This window comes from Leptosomus discolor, chromosome 7 (assembly GCF_034619465.1).
Source record: "Leptosomus discolor isolate bLepDis1 chromosome 7, bLepDis1.hap2, whole genome shotgun sequence".
Classification (NCBI taxonomy): domain Eukaryota; kingdom Metazoa; phylum Chordata; class Aves; order Leptosomiformes; family Leptosomidae; genus Leptosomus; species Leptosomus discolor.
The window spans coordinates 17,410,136-17,426,452 of record NC_141397.1 but is presented as its reverse complement, the minus strand read 5'-3'; the positions used below and the strand labels follow the sequence as shown (position 1 = coordinate 17,426,452).

The 16,317-nt window shown below is 37.4% G+C and overlaps 1 protein-coding gene across 1 annotated transcript in view; it reads left to right on the top strand.

The window, feature by feature from the left end:
- Positions 1-16,317, top strand: part of NEK10 (NIMA related kinase 10) — an 82,542-nt gene that overhangs the window by 13,231 nt on the left and 52,994 nt on the right. Inside the window, exons 13-21 of the mRNA XM_086467934.1 lie at positions 1,502-1,563; positions 3,705-3,782; positions 5,778-5,842; positions 7,177-7,279; positions 7,395-7,523; positions 8,062-8,199; positions 9,634-9,679; positions 10,309-10,430; positions 10,629-10,731. Coding sequence (XP_086324060.1) covers positions 1,502-1,563; positions 3,705-3,782; positions 5,778-5,842; positions 7,177-7,279; positions 7,395-7,523; positions 8,062-8,199; positions 9,634-9,679; positions 10,309-10,430; positions 10,629-10,731 — 846 coding nt within the window. The remainder of the gene's footprint in view (positions 1-1,501; positions 1,564-3,704; positions 3,783-5,777; positions 5,843-7,176; positions 7,280-7,394; positions 7,524-8,061; positions 8,200-9,633; positions 9,680-10,308; positions 10,431-10,628; positions 10,732-16,317) is intronic.

The following is a 16,317-nucleotide window of genomic DNA, read 5'->3' as shown; positions in this document are numbered from 1 at the left end:
CTGCTGTAGGGAGTAGGAGCACCAAGCCAGCTGTGTTTATTTCTATATGTGCAATACCAGCACATATTTTCCAAATCACACTTTTTTTAGAAAGAAGCAAAGATAAAGTATTAAGTACATGGGAATCATATATGTTTCTTCCACATGTGAAAACATCTCAAACTTATATATATATATATACACATATATATATATCTCTTTAAGTTTGCAGCCTGAGGTTATTTGATCATATTTTTCGCTCTATTCAAATTTACTATTGTAAATCAATCATGACTTGATTATGATGGAACTCTTTCAAAGTGGTATTTTAAAGACTACTAGTCATGTGAAGGTTCCTCAGTAGTTATGGAAAGAATCCCTTTTAGAGGAGTTTTCTCAATAGCACATCAATTATCCATGCTGAAATGCCTTCCTGAGGATCATGTCTTTTTCCAGTGACTATAAAAGGACACTGCAAAATATCCTTTCTAGGATTACATGGGCCTTTGCAGTATCTTCCTGAAAACTGTAACATAACACGCAGGTGTTTCTGAATACTTTTTCATGAATATTACCTCTGAAGAGCTGGTAATGTGAAATAAATTGCAGTACCAAAAATATTGCCAGCATGGAGCATGTTTCTTTGTTACTTCTGCCTTCCTTAAGGACTCCTAAGAAAAAAGTAAGCACTGAACTTACAGAGGTCTTTTTTAGTTCTGACTGAGTACTTGTTTATATTTTTAGCCTTCTGTATTGGGTGTAGGTGGCAAGGTTTTGTTAGCAGGCAGCCTGCAGGGGTGGCTTCTGTGGGAAGAGGTAAGGGTTTGCTCTGTGCTGGACACAGCTGGTTCCAGCTGGCTCCACAACAGACTTACTGCTGGCCAAAGCAAAGCTGGTGGTGCATCTATGAAAATATAGTTAAGAAAGGGCAAAAATGCTGGGTAGGCAAGGAGGAGGGCAAAAAAAAAAGGAGGGGGGTGTGACAGCAGCGCAAACACCAAGGTTGGAGGAGGAGGAGGTGCTTTAGGCAGCAGAGGAGAGATTCCTCTGCAGCCCATGGGGGAGACCTCAGTGGACCAGGTATTCACACTGCAACATGCAGAGAGGACCCACACTGGAGCAGGGGAAAAGTGTGAGGAGAAAGGAGCAGCAGAGTGGAACTGCTATGTACTGACTGTAACCCCCCTCCATCAGATCCATGTAGAGGAGTCGGGAGTGAAGGAGTGAAGATGAGTGGGGGACAAGGTGTTACTTTAATTTTGTCTTTGTTGTTTTGCTATCAAAATCTATTTTAATTGGCAATAAATTAAACTAATTTTCATCAAGTCTGTTTTGCATGTGGTGGTAACTTGTAAGCAATCTCCCTGTCTTTATCCTGACCCATGAACTTTTCTGTCCTGAGGAGGGGGTGTGAATGAGCAGCTGGGTGGGCATTTGGCCCTTAGCTAAGGTTAACCCTCCACACTATCTGAATATCTTCATGGATCTGGCCCTAAATGTTACATCTGAATTTTTATTCTAGCTTGTTGTGCTGCAATTACTGAACTGGTGCTCAATGAGACTAACGCTTACCAGGTTGTACAGGTAAGAAGACTTTATTCAGTTAAGGAAGGCATTATAGTTTGACTTAACTGTTCTTATTTGTCACCATCATTTAATTAACAAACAAAATGCATTTGAAAGGGATTGGGAACTATGTTTTTCTGTTACTTTAGTATCTCTGTTTCTTTATACATTTACACACAGAGGCATAGACACAAAGATATCAACGTATGTATCTAGTTGTCTGGGAGAATAAACAGCTTTATTCAGACAGGTTCCTTTTCATTGGCATCTTTTGCCATGCTTTTGCCATATTCAAAATAGGATAGTAAATAACAGTAGGCATAGAATTAAGTGGGAAATATGAATCCTGAATTTTATGAAGTTTATTAAAACAATCTCTGTGCAGCTTAGTATTGGTGCGTTGTTGTTTCACAAAGAACTTCTCTTTTCCTGTTTGGTATTTCTGAGATAACTTCCTGGCACTCCATCACCAGGGCTGTGTTTCTAAACTGCATTTTAAAATGTAATATTTAAATGATCTAGATTCTATGGTTCTGAAATCCATTTTTAAAATCCCTGTTACGTATTCCAGACATAGTCAAAGACACAAATGTTTAGGACATTAATACCAGATTATTGTTTCAGATAACAGTGGTAAAATAAAATTACAAGAGATCACAGAAAATGATGTTGTTATTCCCTTCCTGCAGCATTCATCTAATTTTATGTTTCACATTGGGGCAGTTTGGCCTTCTCATAAGACCAGAAAGACGGCAGACAAACAGCAGTTGAGCGGTGGTTAGACCGCACTCATGTAACCCAGTAATCATAATTCAAGGGAGAAAATTATTTCCTGTCAGAAATATAGACTGAAATGTTAAATGTTGCATATATTTTGAAAACAGTCTAACTCCTGGAGGACTTGGGAAGTAAAAGGCTGATTTTAACACTGAGTTTTTCTGCATTGCTTTAGCAGTGCATGATAACTGCAGGGTCAGTAAATTGCTTAAAAATTGAGGGGGTGATGTGCAGGCTGGGAAAAGGTATTTGAAGCTTAACTTCTTCACTCACTCATCCTGTCAAAAGATGAGGACCTCTTCCTTTGTCAAGAAACCAGCCAATGTCCCCCTTCTGATCAGGACATAGCTTCAGGCATGTTTGTTTCAACTGGAGTTCCACCCTCTAACAACCTCTTTCATTTTATATCCTACTTCTCTCTCTGTGCTAATACAACTCCGAGAGTTGCATGGTGAACAAGATGAAGGAACTCACTTAGGTTAAAAATGGAGAGAGGAAGAAGGTTTGCAGGTCTCTCAGTTATGTGCTGAGAAAGTCAAAGTGACCTCTAAGGTTTATCTCATTCAGTGGCAAAGGACTCTCGGTTTAGGCAGTTGACAACCATTTGCTTCTGCTGTAGCTGCCCTCTACTTGGCCGTCCCATGTCCCTGTCTCAACTTACAGCCTCAGTAGCAGTTTGCAGCAATTCTGGTAGCAGGCCAGAATGTGTTTATGACTCAATGGCTCTACTGGCAGCCTAAAACCTAAACTCAACTCTACCTTCATGAACAGTTTAAGAAAACAGGAACTGCAGTAGAGCCTCTGCAGAGGTGACACATATTTCTTCAACTCTGCTAGAGAGGAGAGTAGTTTCCAACAGAGAACTTGTGGAAGTAACTGGGAGCAGTACTGTAACTAAATCTACCAGTGCCTACCTATCAAATCAAATGAAGTATACATTAATGAGGACACATGGTTACATGAAAATGGAAGCTGAAGTACAGTGTGGTTTTCACAAAATCGTACGGACATACTCCTCAGGCTATCATTTTTGGTGTTTCTCCAGTTTATATTTATTGTGACTGGATTTTTGGATCCTGACAATTCAAAATATCCACATGGTGATGGGAGATCTGTTGTTGCAATTTCCATCACCTCTAGAGATAGAGGCGTTGGTTCATTATCTGTTCACAAGCTCTCTTTGTGGTATCAGTTTAGATGTAATGATGATTTAATTCTTACGTATGTTTAAGTAATTGAGCTTGTAATTTAAGTGTGCAGTAGAATGTTGAAAACTCGTCAGTAGGTACTAGCTTCTGATTTATCTGAAGTAAAACTTTGGGTTTTATTTGTGGTTTCTATGCATCAAAGTGCTATTAATATTGACCTTTTTCTGTTTCCAGGCAAATGGAATATATACAATAGCAAAGCTGATTTTACCAAACAAAGAAAGGAATGCTGAAAAAGCTAATTTATTACAGGTAACTGTCACTATTGTCATTGCACATTGAAAGCCCCAAACACTCCCTGAGAATTTTTTATTATGTTAAAGTTCATTTTAAAGTACCATTTAAAAAAAATCTTACATAAAGGGGAAAAAAACCCTGCTAAAACAAAACCAGGAATAAGAAATAGCACAGGAACTAAAATTTAAATAGTGACTCAATTTCTGGTGTTCTGTTCTGATCTGTTTTTGTTTCTGGCACCTCATATAGTGTAAAGGAAAGTTAATATTTTTCTTGTAATAATCTTTCCTCTGCTTTTTCAGGCTGCCCAATATCAGATCTTCTTTTAGTGCCTTGGTCTTCATTGAAACTCACTGTAGATTTGACACTGTACTAATTTCTGTTTCTTTCTGGAGCATCTTACTATGGCTGTTAAATAAAATACAGGAAAACATCACATGAAGTAGAGCAAATTTAAATGTAGGCTAAATATAGAGCTAGTAAGTGTAGAATGGCTCTTGGTTTTTGTCTTGGTTTGAAAGACAGGTGTCTGCGGAGGAAGGCAGGAGCCTCCCTTGAAATGGAAAGTGCAACCCCCTTCCCTCCAAATTATTATAATTTTGAAATTAACGGGCCTTCAGTCAAAGATATGGGGAATAGGAATAACAGTTCTTTACTAATATATATATAACACAAGGCAGGGAAAAAAACCCCAACCCACTGGTTTACACTGACAGAGTCAGGAATACAACCTGACACCCTGTTAGGGTGGCAGTAGCAGTCCGATAAGATGATGGCTGCGGTCCTCCTGAAGCGATGGATGTAGTTCTGTTGAAGCAGCGATCTTGTAAAAGGGTCTGGTCTTCCTCCGAAGGTCCAGTGGTAGGTAGGTAGCTGTTGTCCTCTGGAACTCCAGTGGGGGGGAAAAACTCCTCCGGGAATCCAGTGGAAGAAGGCTGCTAGGGTGTTGAGATCTCAGTTTTTATTTAGCATGGACTGCTTGGCTCCTTCCCTCCAGGCGGAGCATCTCACAATGGGATGGGGAGTCGTGAGGCAGTTCCTTGATGGGCCATTAACAGGAGATAGCCCAGGAGCGAGTTATCGATGGGTCAGGCGATAAGGCATTGTTGTGCCCATTAACAGGAGATAGTCCAGAGGGGGGAGGCAGGGAGCACCGCCCCACCTGGTCTCAACAGCTCCTGAAGACGGTAATAGAATACTTTTTTTGGGGGGGGGCACATTTTACCACTGTAACCCAGGACAGTTTTGCATGTCAGTACCCCCATAAATGTACTGGCTTGAGTCAACTTAAGCTAAAAGTAATCAGTAGTAGTTAATTATCTGGTAGCTCTTCTCCAGCCTCTGTGAAATGGTGTTGGTGTCCCTCTAATCTATAGGAAAGTAGTAGTCTGGAGTTTAGTGATGAACACAACTGCTGGCTGTTTTAAAAATAAACTTTCTTCAGTAGAGATCATATCGAAACCAAAGTACTTAAAGATAGAAACTGAGGTACATAAAGATCTCTGTAAATACGATGGACTTAGTATTTAAAAAAAAAAGTTGACCATTCTCTTTCTCACATTTCTTTTTTGTCATGTTAGAACTTAATGGTGTTGCATTTTTCAGAAAAAATGCAAAATGCTGTTTCTACTGCATCATTACAAACCCACTGATTTACATTTACCTTTTTCAGCATTGGAGAAGAGAGCAGTTTTGAGTCTTGAGCTATCTGCAAATAAAAAGAGATATTTAAGACTTAGATGTTCCTCAGCACGTGCTATAGCTATAGTCACCCACCTTTTTTTACCCCCTACCCCCACCCCCCCAAATGTCCCTACCTACTTTTAAAATACAGGAGGAACTTAATATATTTTTAGTGTCCTCATTGTCAGGTTAATAACATAATCTGTCTGGTCACTTAAGTACAAAGTTTACCAATGTGTAAAGTCAAGGGGCATCCTTGCTGTTTATCATTGGCTTTTACATTTATGTATAAAATTGTCATTAATATAAGTATTTTTCCTGCTGTAGTGTTATGCTCTCAGAGCCCTGAGATTTCTCTTCAGTATGGAAAGAAATCGACATATCTTTAAAAGGTATGTTAAGTAAATGTTCTGTGAAAATCCTTAGGATAGCTTTCAAAAGTTGTCACTCCAATCAGAGAGACATGGTGTTTAAATGTCATTTATTTTTGGCAAGAAGAAATAGTAATGGGCGACTTCTGTCCTGTCCACAGCTACAGATAGCCATTCCTGCATTGCATCAGTGTCAGCCTGCAGGATTTAGATGTTCAGTGTGGGGATTCTATTGTACACATGCCAGCTCTGTAGGGTCTCCTTTCTTCCTCATAAATCAACGTAGTAAGTATGTTGAGGACGGAATTAATACTGTTGGAGAACCCATACTTTTATCCTGAAGATTAGCAGATGCTAGTTAGAGTCCTGGATAGTAGCAAGTAACTGGGAGCAGTTACTTAGGAGTATTGCTGAAATGTTTGGATCAATAAGGAAAAAACACCTTTCATCAATTACGCATTTTTACTAGTAAGATGATAGTTTCACCAGCCTGGCTACAAAGGCCATATAAAACCTAACAGTTTGATTTGTGGGATTAGGATAGTAATCGTACTGCCTAGGAGGTTTGCCTGTCAGTAATGTTTCTGTATTATTTTTTTCTGTATCATAAATTACTAGAAAGCTAAATATAACTTTTGCGTTATTTTTACTTTTAAAAAGTGGAATTTGTACTGAAAGGGCCCCAGTTTGAAATGAATGTTCATGATTGGTGTCAAGTTTTGAAAGTGATAATTCTAGACTAATTTGCTGTCTTTCGTATTTTTCCAAGTGCCTTAATTTTCTGTATTTCTACTTCTGCCAGAAATTTAAAAAGATACAAATCTTAAGTTAAGCATGTCAATAATAAAATATTGCCTACTTTCTGTTAGCTTTTGATTTTCTCAGTCCTCTTCATCTTTTAGACTAGACTTCTTGGACAAAAATTCTAAGATGAGTCAAGATTCTATAAAAGTAGACAAATGTTAATCCATTACAAGAAGGAACTTGGATAAAGTGACAACAAGCATAATATAAAGTACTATAAGGAAAAAAATAGGAAAATTACTGGAAACTCAGGAGGTTGCATTGCCTTTAAAGAGGCTTATAGTTGTTTGGAGAACTGGCATTTATATTATTATTATTATTATATTAATACCCAACCAATAGAGGCTGAAGTCTGAGTTTTGAAATGTCCTTTAACTCCTGTGTATGTAATATTAGAGGGTTAATATCTGAACAGATTAGTAAAAAATAAATGTATTATCTAGAAGGTTCTAAAGTAAGTTGTAATAATAAACACTGAGAAGTCTCTGCTGTAGATGAATAGCTACTGTGTACACTATTTCTAAAATATATCAAAATGTAAACCTTTGTAGACTTTTCCCTACTGACTTGTTTGAAATCTTCATTGATACTGGACATTACGTGCGTGATATCAGTGCTTATGAAGAGTTGGTGTCAAAGCTAAATTCATTAAAGGTAAGTAAAAACCTTCATAGCTTTAAGAAGCTGTATTCTTTGCACATCCTTAACACAAGAAAGGCATGAAATATTTTATATTTATTAATTTATTCGTCACTTAATTTATAACCAGGAGGATGAATTGAAGCAAATTGCTGAAAGCATCGAGAGCATAAATCAGAATAAGGCACCTACAAAACTTATAGGCAATTATGCAATTTTAGAGCACCTTGGCAGTGGAGCTTTTGGAAGCGTATATAAGGTAAACTTCCCTTTTGGTATTAATTTACAGGTTTGAGGGGAGGCTTCATGAAGAGGGTCTAATACCTCTTTTAGGTACTACCGTCCTTCGAATTTCGGTAGGGGAATGCAGGTGTGAAAAGACCTTTATGGATCTGGGCTTGCTGTTAGTATCTGCTGTGATTTTGTTTGTCCCCTCTTGTATTTATAGGATTCACCAGTGTTTTTCTTAGGTTTCTTACTTTTACTTTCCTTTAATTTCTTTCCACAAACAGCATTTTTGTCTGTTGCAAAGGCTAACAAATCTGTGTAAAACCACAACAATTCAAATATGATTTATCTGAAAAGCAACACAGCACAGATTATGTTATGTTCAAACACTGTGGCAAGTTCAGCAGTGTACTGCTAACCTGGATTGGGGGACTCCAGTTCTTTTGCCTAATCACATCGTAACTTTTGTGAGGCAGGTTTAGATGCTGATAACTAATCTGGTAGCCATAATAATATCCTTTCTATCCTCACACTATATTAATTTTACAGGGGTTTTATCTTTTTTGTAGGTTAGAAAACATAATGGACAAAATCTCCTGGCAATGAAAGAAGTTAATTTACGCAATCCAGCATTTGGAAAGGACAAAAAAGACAGAGACAACAGTGTAAAGAACATTGTCTCTGAATTAACCATCATTAAAGAGCAGGTATGTCGCATGGACTCTAGTTTCATGTACAGGCATTCTGCTGTTAGCATTATTAACTGTGAGTTCTCATATGGAAAGCTGCCTGTTGGAAAAAGACCTGGGAGTGGTGGTTGACAGCCACCTGCGCATGAACCAGCAGGGTGCCCTGCTGGCCAAGAAGGCCAACAGCATTCTGGCCTGTATGTAGCGCATATATATATATATATATATATATATATAATAATAGCATGGCCAGCAGGAGTAGGGAAGTGATCATGCCCCTCTGCTTGGCACTGGTGAGGCTGCACCTTGGATACTGTGTTCAGTTTTGGGGCCCTCATTAAAAGAAAGACATTGAGGTGCTGGAGTGTGTCCAGAGAAGGGTAACAAAGCTGGTGAAGAGCCTGGAGAACAGGTCTTATGAGGAGCAGCTGAGGGAACTGGGGCTGTTCAACCTGGAGAAGAGGAGGCTGAGGGGAGACCTTATTGCTCTCTACAACTACCTGAAAGGAAGTTGTAGTGAGGTGGCTGTTGCTTTCTTCTCCCAAGTAACAAGCAATAGGATGAGAGGAAATGGCCTCAAGTTGCACTAGGGTGGTTTAGATTGGATATTAGGAAAAATTTCTTCATGGAAAGGGTTGTCAAGTACTGGAACAGGCTGCCCAGGGAAGTGGTGGAGTCACCATCCCTGGGAACTATTTAAAAGACGTAAAAGACATGTAGATGTGGTGCTTAGGGATGTGGTTTAGTGGTGGACTTGGCACTGTTAGGTTAACGGTTGGCCTTGATGATCTTGAAGGTCTTTTCCAACCTAAATGATTCTATGATTCTATATAACGGGGCTTCCAGCTGCTGTTACTGTTTTTATCTGATCAGTATAATATTGGCACTTTTTACCTGAATGCTGCCAATATTGAAGACCACTTTACTGTAGGGTTAGCAGATGTTCAAGCTCTTGTTACTAAGGATTCTTACTTTCTGTGTTGGCAGCATTTGAACTTTTTTCAGGCATTCTGTAAATTAAGATTATGATAGAAAACTGATCAGTCTTTGTTCCATTTAATGAATTCTTGTGTTTAAAATACAGTGAGAAGACAGTCATTTTTGTAACTGAAAATTAGAAACCAAGACTAATCACTAGTGTTCTTAGGCTAAGAAAGCCAATACTTTGATGCAGGAATAATGGCCCGTCTTCAAACTTCGTTTATTCTCTCCCAATTATTAAGAGGAGAGTGGATAGGAATCATGCTGTATTTTCCTCCTGGTTGCTCTAGTAATGTGCAACGCTTCTTCGTGTTTGGGGGAGCAGTGAAGGTCTGCTGCCTTGCAGTACATAAGAAAGTTTGTGGTGTCCTTCCAGAATCCTTCCTTCCTTCCCATGTGTAGCTAAACGTCATAAATACTGTATGATCAGTTTAACCATTCTAAACATCTACATTTCTTTCCTTATTGTAGCTGTATCATCCAAATGTTGTACGGTATTATAGAACCTTCCTTGAAAGTAAGTATAAATGCAGAGAATTACCACATTATACATAATGAAGAAATAGGAATATATAATTAAACCACTTACAGCTTAGAAGGAGTGTGTCAAATTTGAGCAATAAATAGTAATATTTTCTTCAAGAACTGGTACAGTTCAGACATGCTTATATTCCTTTAAAACTGAAAAAATGGTGAGACATAATATTTATATTTGTTCATCTATCAGTAACACTAGATGCAATGTAAACATGTGGAAAGCATCATTCTCATCCTATAGAGTTAATGATCCAAAATTTACAACTGGAATGCTAAGTAGGGAGAAAAGCTATAGTGACTAGTAGATGAATGGTATAGATGGCTCAACCATATTGTCTTAATTTTGTTTTTTTTTTACAAAGAGTTAGCTACGTACACCTGCCTGCTGAGTAATCATCAGGCAGTGAATTCCTTACAGGTGCTGTGATATAAATTGAGGAAAAAATGGAGTAACAAGGAGTAGAACTATGATGAAAATGTATTTGTACAAATAATTATTTAAAAAGTAAAAAATAACAGCTTTAAAATATATTTTAACCCCAAATACTTTGTTTTCAAATGCCTTCTGTATAAATGTAATGTTCTATTAATTAGTTTTCATTTATGTAGATGACAGATTGTACATAGTCATGGAGCTCATAGAGGGAGTGCCATTGGGAGAACACTTTCACTCTTTGAAGGAAAAGCAACAACAGTTTACAGAAGAAAGAATATGGCATATATTTATCCAAGTAAGGGTCTCCACTTTTTTTGTTACCAGGACTTTCCTGCATGAAATTAGTAGCTACATTTATGTTTGTTAGGCTAATAAATGACAAAGTAATGCTTATTATATCAGACACTAATATCAGATGTGAATTTAATTTTATGTGCCTTTATTTAGGTTGTGGTTAAGAATGTTTGTAAGGCTCTTTCTGTTTGTTTTTAAGCTTTGCCTAGCTCTTCGTTATTTGCATAAAGAGAAGAGGATTGTTCATCGAGATCTCACTCCGAACAATGTCATGTTGGGGGATAAAGACAAAGTTACAATAAGTAAGTAGAACTACTTTACTTGAAAAGAATTTTCCACGATGTTGGTGAGTAGAATTTCTTAACTGAAACTCTCGGGAGGCTTCAGATTCCCGGGTATTGGTCCCCATACTTAGAAGCTAGTAAATTATTGCGTTATTATATTGTTGTGTAGAATAATTGCTAGTGCAGATTTTGTGATGGTTGCTATCAGTTGTCATCAGCCATGATTATATTTTTTGCAGCTATGTATGTCAAATATGATGAAGGAGATGATTTAGCCCTAAAAAAATTTAAACTATAGTTATCTGTCAAGGTCTGCTTTTATTTCAGTCAGCAAGAATATAGAGGTAACTAGATTAGATAACAAGTGCTAATGAACATATGAAGTAAAACATCCATCTGTTCTATTCCAGTTTTACCATGCAATTGTTTAGTACCCATCAGTTGTTCCCAGTGATCAGCTGCAGTGAGGTGCTGTTTGTCTAAGCCTGTAGTAGTGAGTATTCTTGCTGTATGCTTCTATAATCTCCACAGTGTGGAGGAAGGAGCCTAGGCAGGTTTCAGTATAGGCTTTGAATGCAGTATATGTCACACAAAGACGAAGTTTTACTCTCTGAGTGGATTAATCCAACCTGGTACACACAGCAAGCTTTACAGGCAATTCAGATGCTGTAGTTTTTAAAGTTCTCAAAGAACTACTGCATGCTTTCTTACTGCTCATGACACAGAAATAAATAAACAATTTCAATACTGCAGAATTATTGTGAGAAGTTTTTATGCAAAAATCAGTATCTCTTCTTTAAAAATAACAGGTGAGTGTAGACATATGCACACACCCAACTGCAGAACACTTAGCTATAATAGGCAAATATATTTACCAACTGTTGTTTTATAGTAAATACTTATAGCTGACAATGTACATACTTAAAGTCATTAATTATTAAATTATGTGTGATAAAAAACTCTGCTTCTTAGTAATGATACAGTTTTGAAAGAAGGTGATTTAATGGAGCAGTTGTCCCTGAGTGATGAAAATAAATATTTAGAATATTATTTTAATGCATCTTGTAGTTGTATTTTATGTCAACATACTGCCACTGAGGGGCACTCTTGTCTTGATTTAACACCTTTCCCTTATCTCTGGTCCAATCTAGATCTAGAGAAGTGTAAAGGTGCTTTCAAATGTTAGCTCAAAATTGCCCTTGAAAAGCATTTATATTTCTGTCAAAGATTTACAGGAGTTGAGGAAAACTGGAAGAACTGAAACTTATTTTCACCATTTCTACAGTGATTGGTTCGAAACTATTGCAATATATAAACAAACTGAGTCACATTCCAAATCCCACGAAGACCTCTCATACAGTTTCTGAGTTTACGTTGGCTGAAAAGGAAAGGAGTGCATAGAATGGGAGACATTCCCACCTTCTGTCAGCACAGAAAAAAATAAACACGCTAAAGAATTATGCTTGCTTGTCCTGAATTCATGGAAAAATGTTCTACAGATGGCCTTTGTAGAACAATTCCAGCAGAATTTGATCGGCAGTGACCTATGGTGAAAGGTGGTTGAAAACTAGAATTCATACAGGCAGAGAACTCTGCAAGTGGCCTGGCACAATGTAAGGTTAAGCTATGAGAGGCCTTTTCTAGAGGTGGTCTCTGAATATTGTCTCTATAGGTTTTACTGAAAAAAAGAATGCCTGAAGTAACAGTAGGAAGAATTTTTGAATCTGTACGGTCACACTGTATTTTCTTTTTCTTAAATATTGGGTATGATTAGACACTATCCTTATCCAGGTCTTTGTTTATTGTTTTGTTTTTAAACTTATGCAAGGTACAAGTGCAAGTCCAAAGCCCAGGAGGTGCTTCATTCTTATGTGAAGATTGTGTAACTTCCTTTGCACTTCCTATGACATCTTTTACATGTCAATTAAATTTGAATTATCCCAATCTTTTTCAGGCTCTTTTAAGTCATATGTTGTTGCAAATGGAAACAGACATTTACAATCTGATCCTAGCTAGGCTAGTGGTAATACAGGATCTCAATATCTAACTGTAGAGAGCTTTAAGTATGCTGTTGTTCTGTAGTCTCTGGAACTGCCCACACTCCTCATTTGTTCTGTTTCATCTCTGACATAAATTTGATAGGAAGGGGGCCATAACTACCATCTCTTATGTTGGTACAGCATTAAATCATAACTGTTTGAACTACAAATGCTATGAAAATATAAATACTATATCATACTAACCTGCAATTTCATAAAACATCTCTTTCTAACTTGGTAGAAAAGTGTTACTGAAACTGTACATCTCTGGCCAGATTGACTGTCTGATTCATAATTTCTGACACATACCCAAAAAAGTAGAATTTTATGCAGAGCCTGAATGAAAGTTGTTTTGTATAGGGTTTTAGGGATTCATTGAAGCAATATTATCTGTGGTTCTCAGTTTAATCTGCCCAGCCTTTTTATATGAGACATTGAGAAGTTAGTTTTCTGAATTGAAAATGTGAATCTGCTTTTATTGCAGCTATATTTTACTGCAGCTGTGTTTTGTTTCTAGCACAGCATATTTCTGCCTAGAGCTCCACAGATGCATCTGTTTGTAGGACAAAACAGAAGACTCTGTAGATTGTCACTTTTCTTCTCATCTAGTTGCAGCAAGGTTTAGATCTTGATGGTCAAAGAGGGCCGTGTGGAATCACTTCGACACCTTTCAGGTCTGATATCAAGGAGAATTGTGAAGGATTCCATATGCTCTTTTGGGTGGCATGCTCTGTTTAATGTTTAGTACACATGATACAATAGCAGCAGAAAGGATCTGTATGGAACTGAAACCTAGGATTACATAGCAGTAGAACACTAGTTTTGAGACAACTCACCTGTCTGATATACTTCTAGTCATAGCAGGCAGACATGAAGTGTCAGGATGGTGAAGCGAATGAGACTTGAAAAGTTCAAAGAGTCGCTGGATGCTGGAAGAAAGCTAGCTGTTAATTTTGTGATTCAGGATACTTGCTTGTTGAGCGCAATTTTGAAAGACTTATTGACTCTTGATTCTGTGCCATGCCCAGAGGCCATGAGCTAAAGTGGATATAACTAGTATCTGTTGGATGTTAGTCACTACTTTTCAGACTCACTTGGATCAGTACTAGGTTTTTTGCAGATTATATGGCTCATTTAACAGGTCTTCGATATCAGAGTCGCTACCCTTCATACTAAGATTCCGGGAAATGCTTGTAGTACTTCACTTTCAAAGCTTCCATAATAGGCTGAGTGGAATTTTCCACTTGTTTACATGTGTGAACTTAAATCAAACATTCTGGACACTATTGGTGGATTAATAGCACAATCGCATCTCGCTACAAGTCTCTGTTCTAGATGTTGATCAACACTCATGTCCTTAGTGCAGAAGTTACAAGCTTCACAGAACTGACAGATAGTAGACTGAGTTTATGAAGCATTGATACTAGCATACAGAAAGGAGAATGATAGAAAAGCTAGAAGTTGTATTTGGGAATGATAAGAAATTAATTCTGTTCCCATTCTATTGATGGAAAAGAGTAGAATATGTACATCTGTACTACTGTTGATTAAATTGCAGATTATCTTGATTTTAGGATATGCTTTTAAGGAAAATAAAGTTCTATTTTTATCTCCCAGATCACTGTAACTCAGTAAGTTGCTAACAAACTTTCCTGATTACAGTTGCAAACTTGCTGAAGAGAGAAGCAAAGTGGTTTTGTCTCATCCTGAGCTTTTCAGGGTAGAAGACACTGTTCAATGGGAACACAGTGAATATCTGACCTAAGTAGGTCTGAAGTTCACATATGTCATGAATTTGATCCTCCATTCATCCTCCTTTTTGGCTTTGCCTTTGGTCTTTGTATGCATATTTGATTTTAGGAAAAATTAATGGCATTTTCAAATAGGATTCAAATATAAATTAAGGCAACAAATGTGCAAATACGAGGTCAGTGTTGTTAAGATATAGTATCCGGAAAATTTTCCTCTTGTTTTTACTGTAGAAGATCGATCTACTAGGTGAAGTCTTTGGGAAATAAAATGGCAAATGAAGAAAAAGATTCTGTCAATAAAAAAGAGAAAAAACCATTGCAGGTACCTAAAAATGCTCGTTTAAAGAGAGTGCTAAGATTGAGAAAGTTTTTGGAATTCAGCTATTATGAACGTTGAAGAGATCATTCTGTAGGTGGTTAAGATACGAGTCAAGTCAGCCTACTCATTTTTTTATAGCTCTCTTCCCTTCATGCCCTCTTCCCCAGCATGTTAATATTTTCTGAAACAATTTTACTGCATTATCACTTATGCTGCTACTCTAAACACAATGTAAACAAGTGAAGAAGGGTGTTTCAGAATCTAAAGGATTATGACTGCAAAATTTTGTGTTAATTTTTCTTCCTATTTGAGGACTGTCTCGCATGGTTGTTTGACTATTTTTTAATGAAGTAAAAAAAATATTAAGGTAATGTTTAGTTTTCTAGATTCCTGAGGTGCAGAGGAGAGACCCTCAAGGCTTAATGTTTACAACCATAGTACAAAATCTAGTCAAATGTAATACCATGGAGAGATATGACTATTGGAAATGAATTGCTGGTGAAATTGCATGTCTAGTCATAGTTTACAAAGACCCATCTAGTGGTGGAAGTTTGTTTTTTATTGTCTTTGAACAGACTTAAAAATAATCTTCAACTTCAGTGAAGGATGCAAAACTTCCAACCGTTAGAGAAATTAGCTGTAAAGAAATTATGTCAGTCGAGGTTGCACAATAGATATGAACCAAAAACTATGGAATTTTTGTTTTAGAAAACTTGTTTGCTAGATTTGTGTACCTACCATTTCCCTCAGTTTACAAGCTCTCATGTATTAGGGTGGTACAATAAATTGTAGTGGTGATAAGCATGTAATTCACATGACCCTGAAAAAATTGAAGTGGTGTTTAAAACTGGAAAAGTATCATTTTTCCAAAATGATATGTGCAGATGAAAACAACCATTACTTTGCAGCAACAGATAACTTTTTTTGGGCAGGTAGGTGAATCATTCCACTAGTGCCATTAAAGCGCGAAGACTGCCTTGTCATGGGAAATGTGTCATCCACTAGCATTTTGGTTTTTCTTCAGCTGTACTACAAAATAACCATTGTTTGTTGTATTTTTTTGGTCCAAAAGAGGTAATTTTTACTTTTCAGAAAGGTAGGACAATCTAACAGTCAAAATGAGGGGGTTTGTTATTTTGGGTGGATGCAGGAATTACCACTCTAAGGCCAATTTTATTCCTGCATTGCAAGACTACAGAGGGCAACAAGTGGTAGGCAATTCAATGATTTTAGGACTGCAATATCATCAGGTCTGGGACTAGATTAAGGCAGCATGAAACTAGCCCAGAAAAAGGGTGAGCTAAACTCATCAAGACACAAGGTCCAGATGAGCTGGTTTCCAGAGACAGTGCAAGAGAGGGACAGGACTGGTCCTTTTTATGGCAGAGGGTTAATAGCTCATCTTTCTCATAGAATCTTGCTCCGAATCACTAAGATGGGTCTATAATTTCCCCTTTGGATGGACTGATGGAGCATGCATTTCTGCATTCTGATG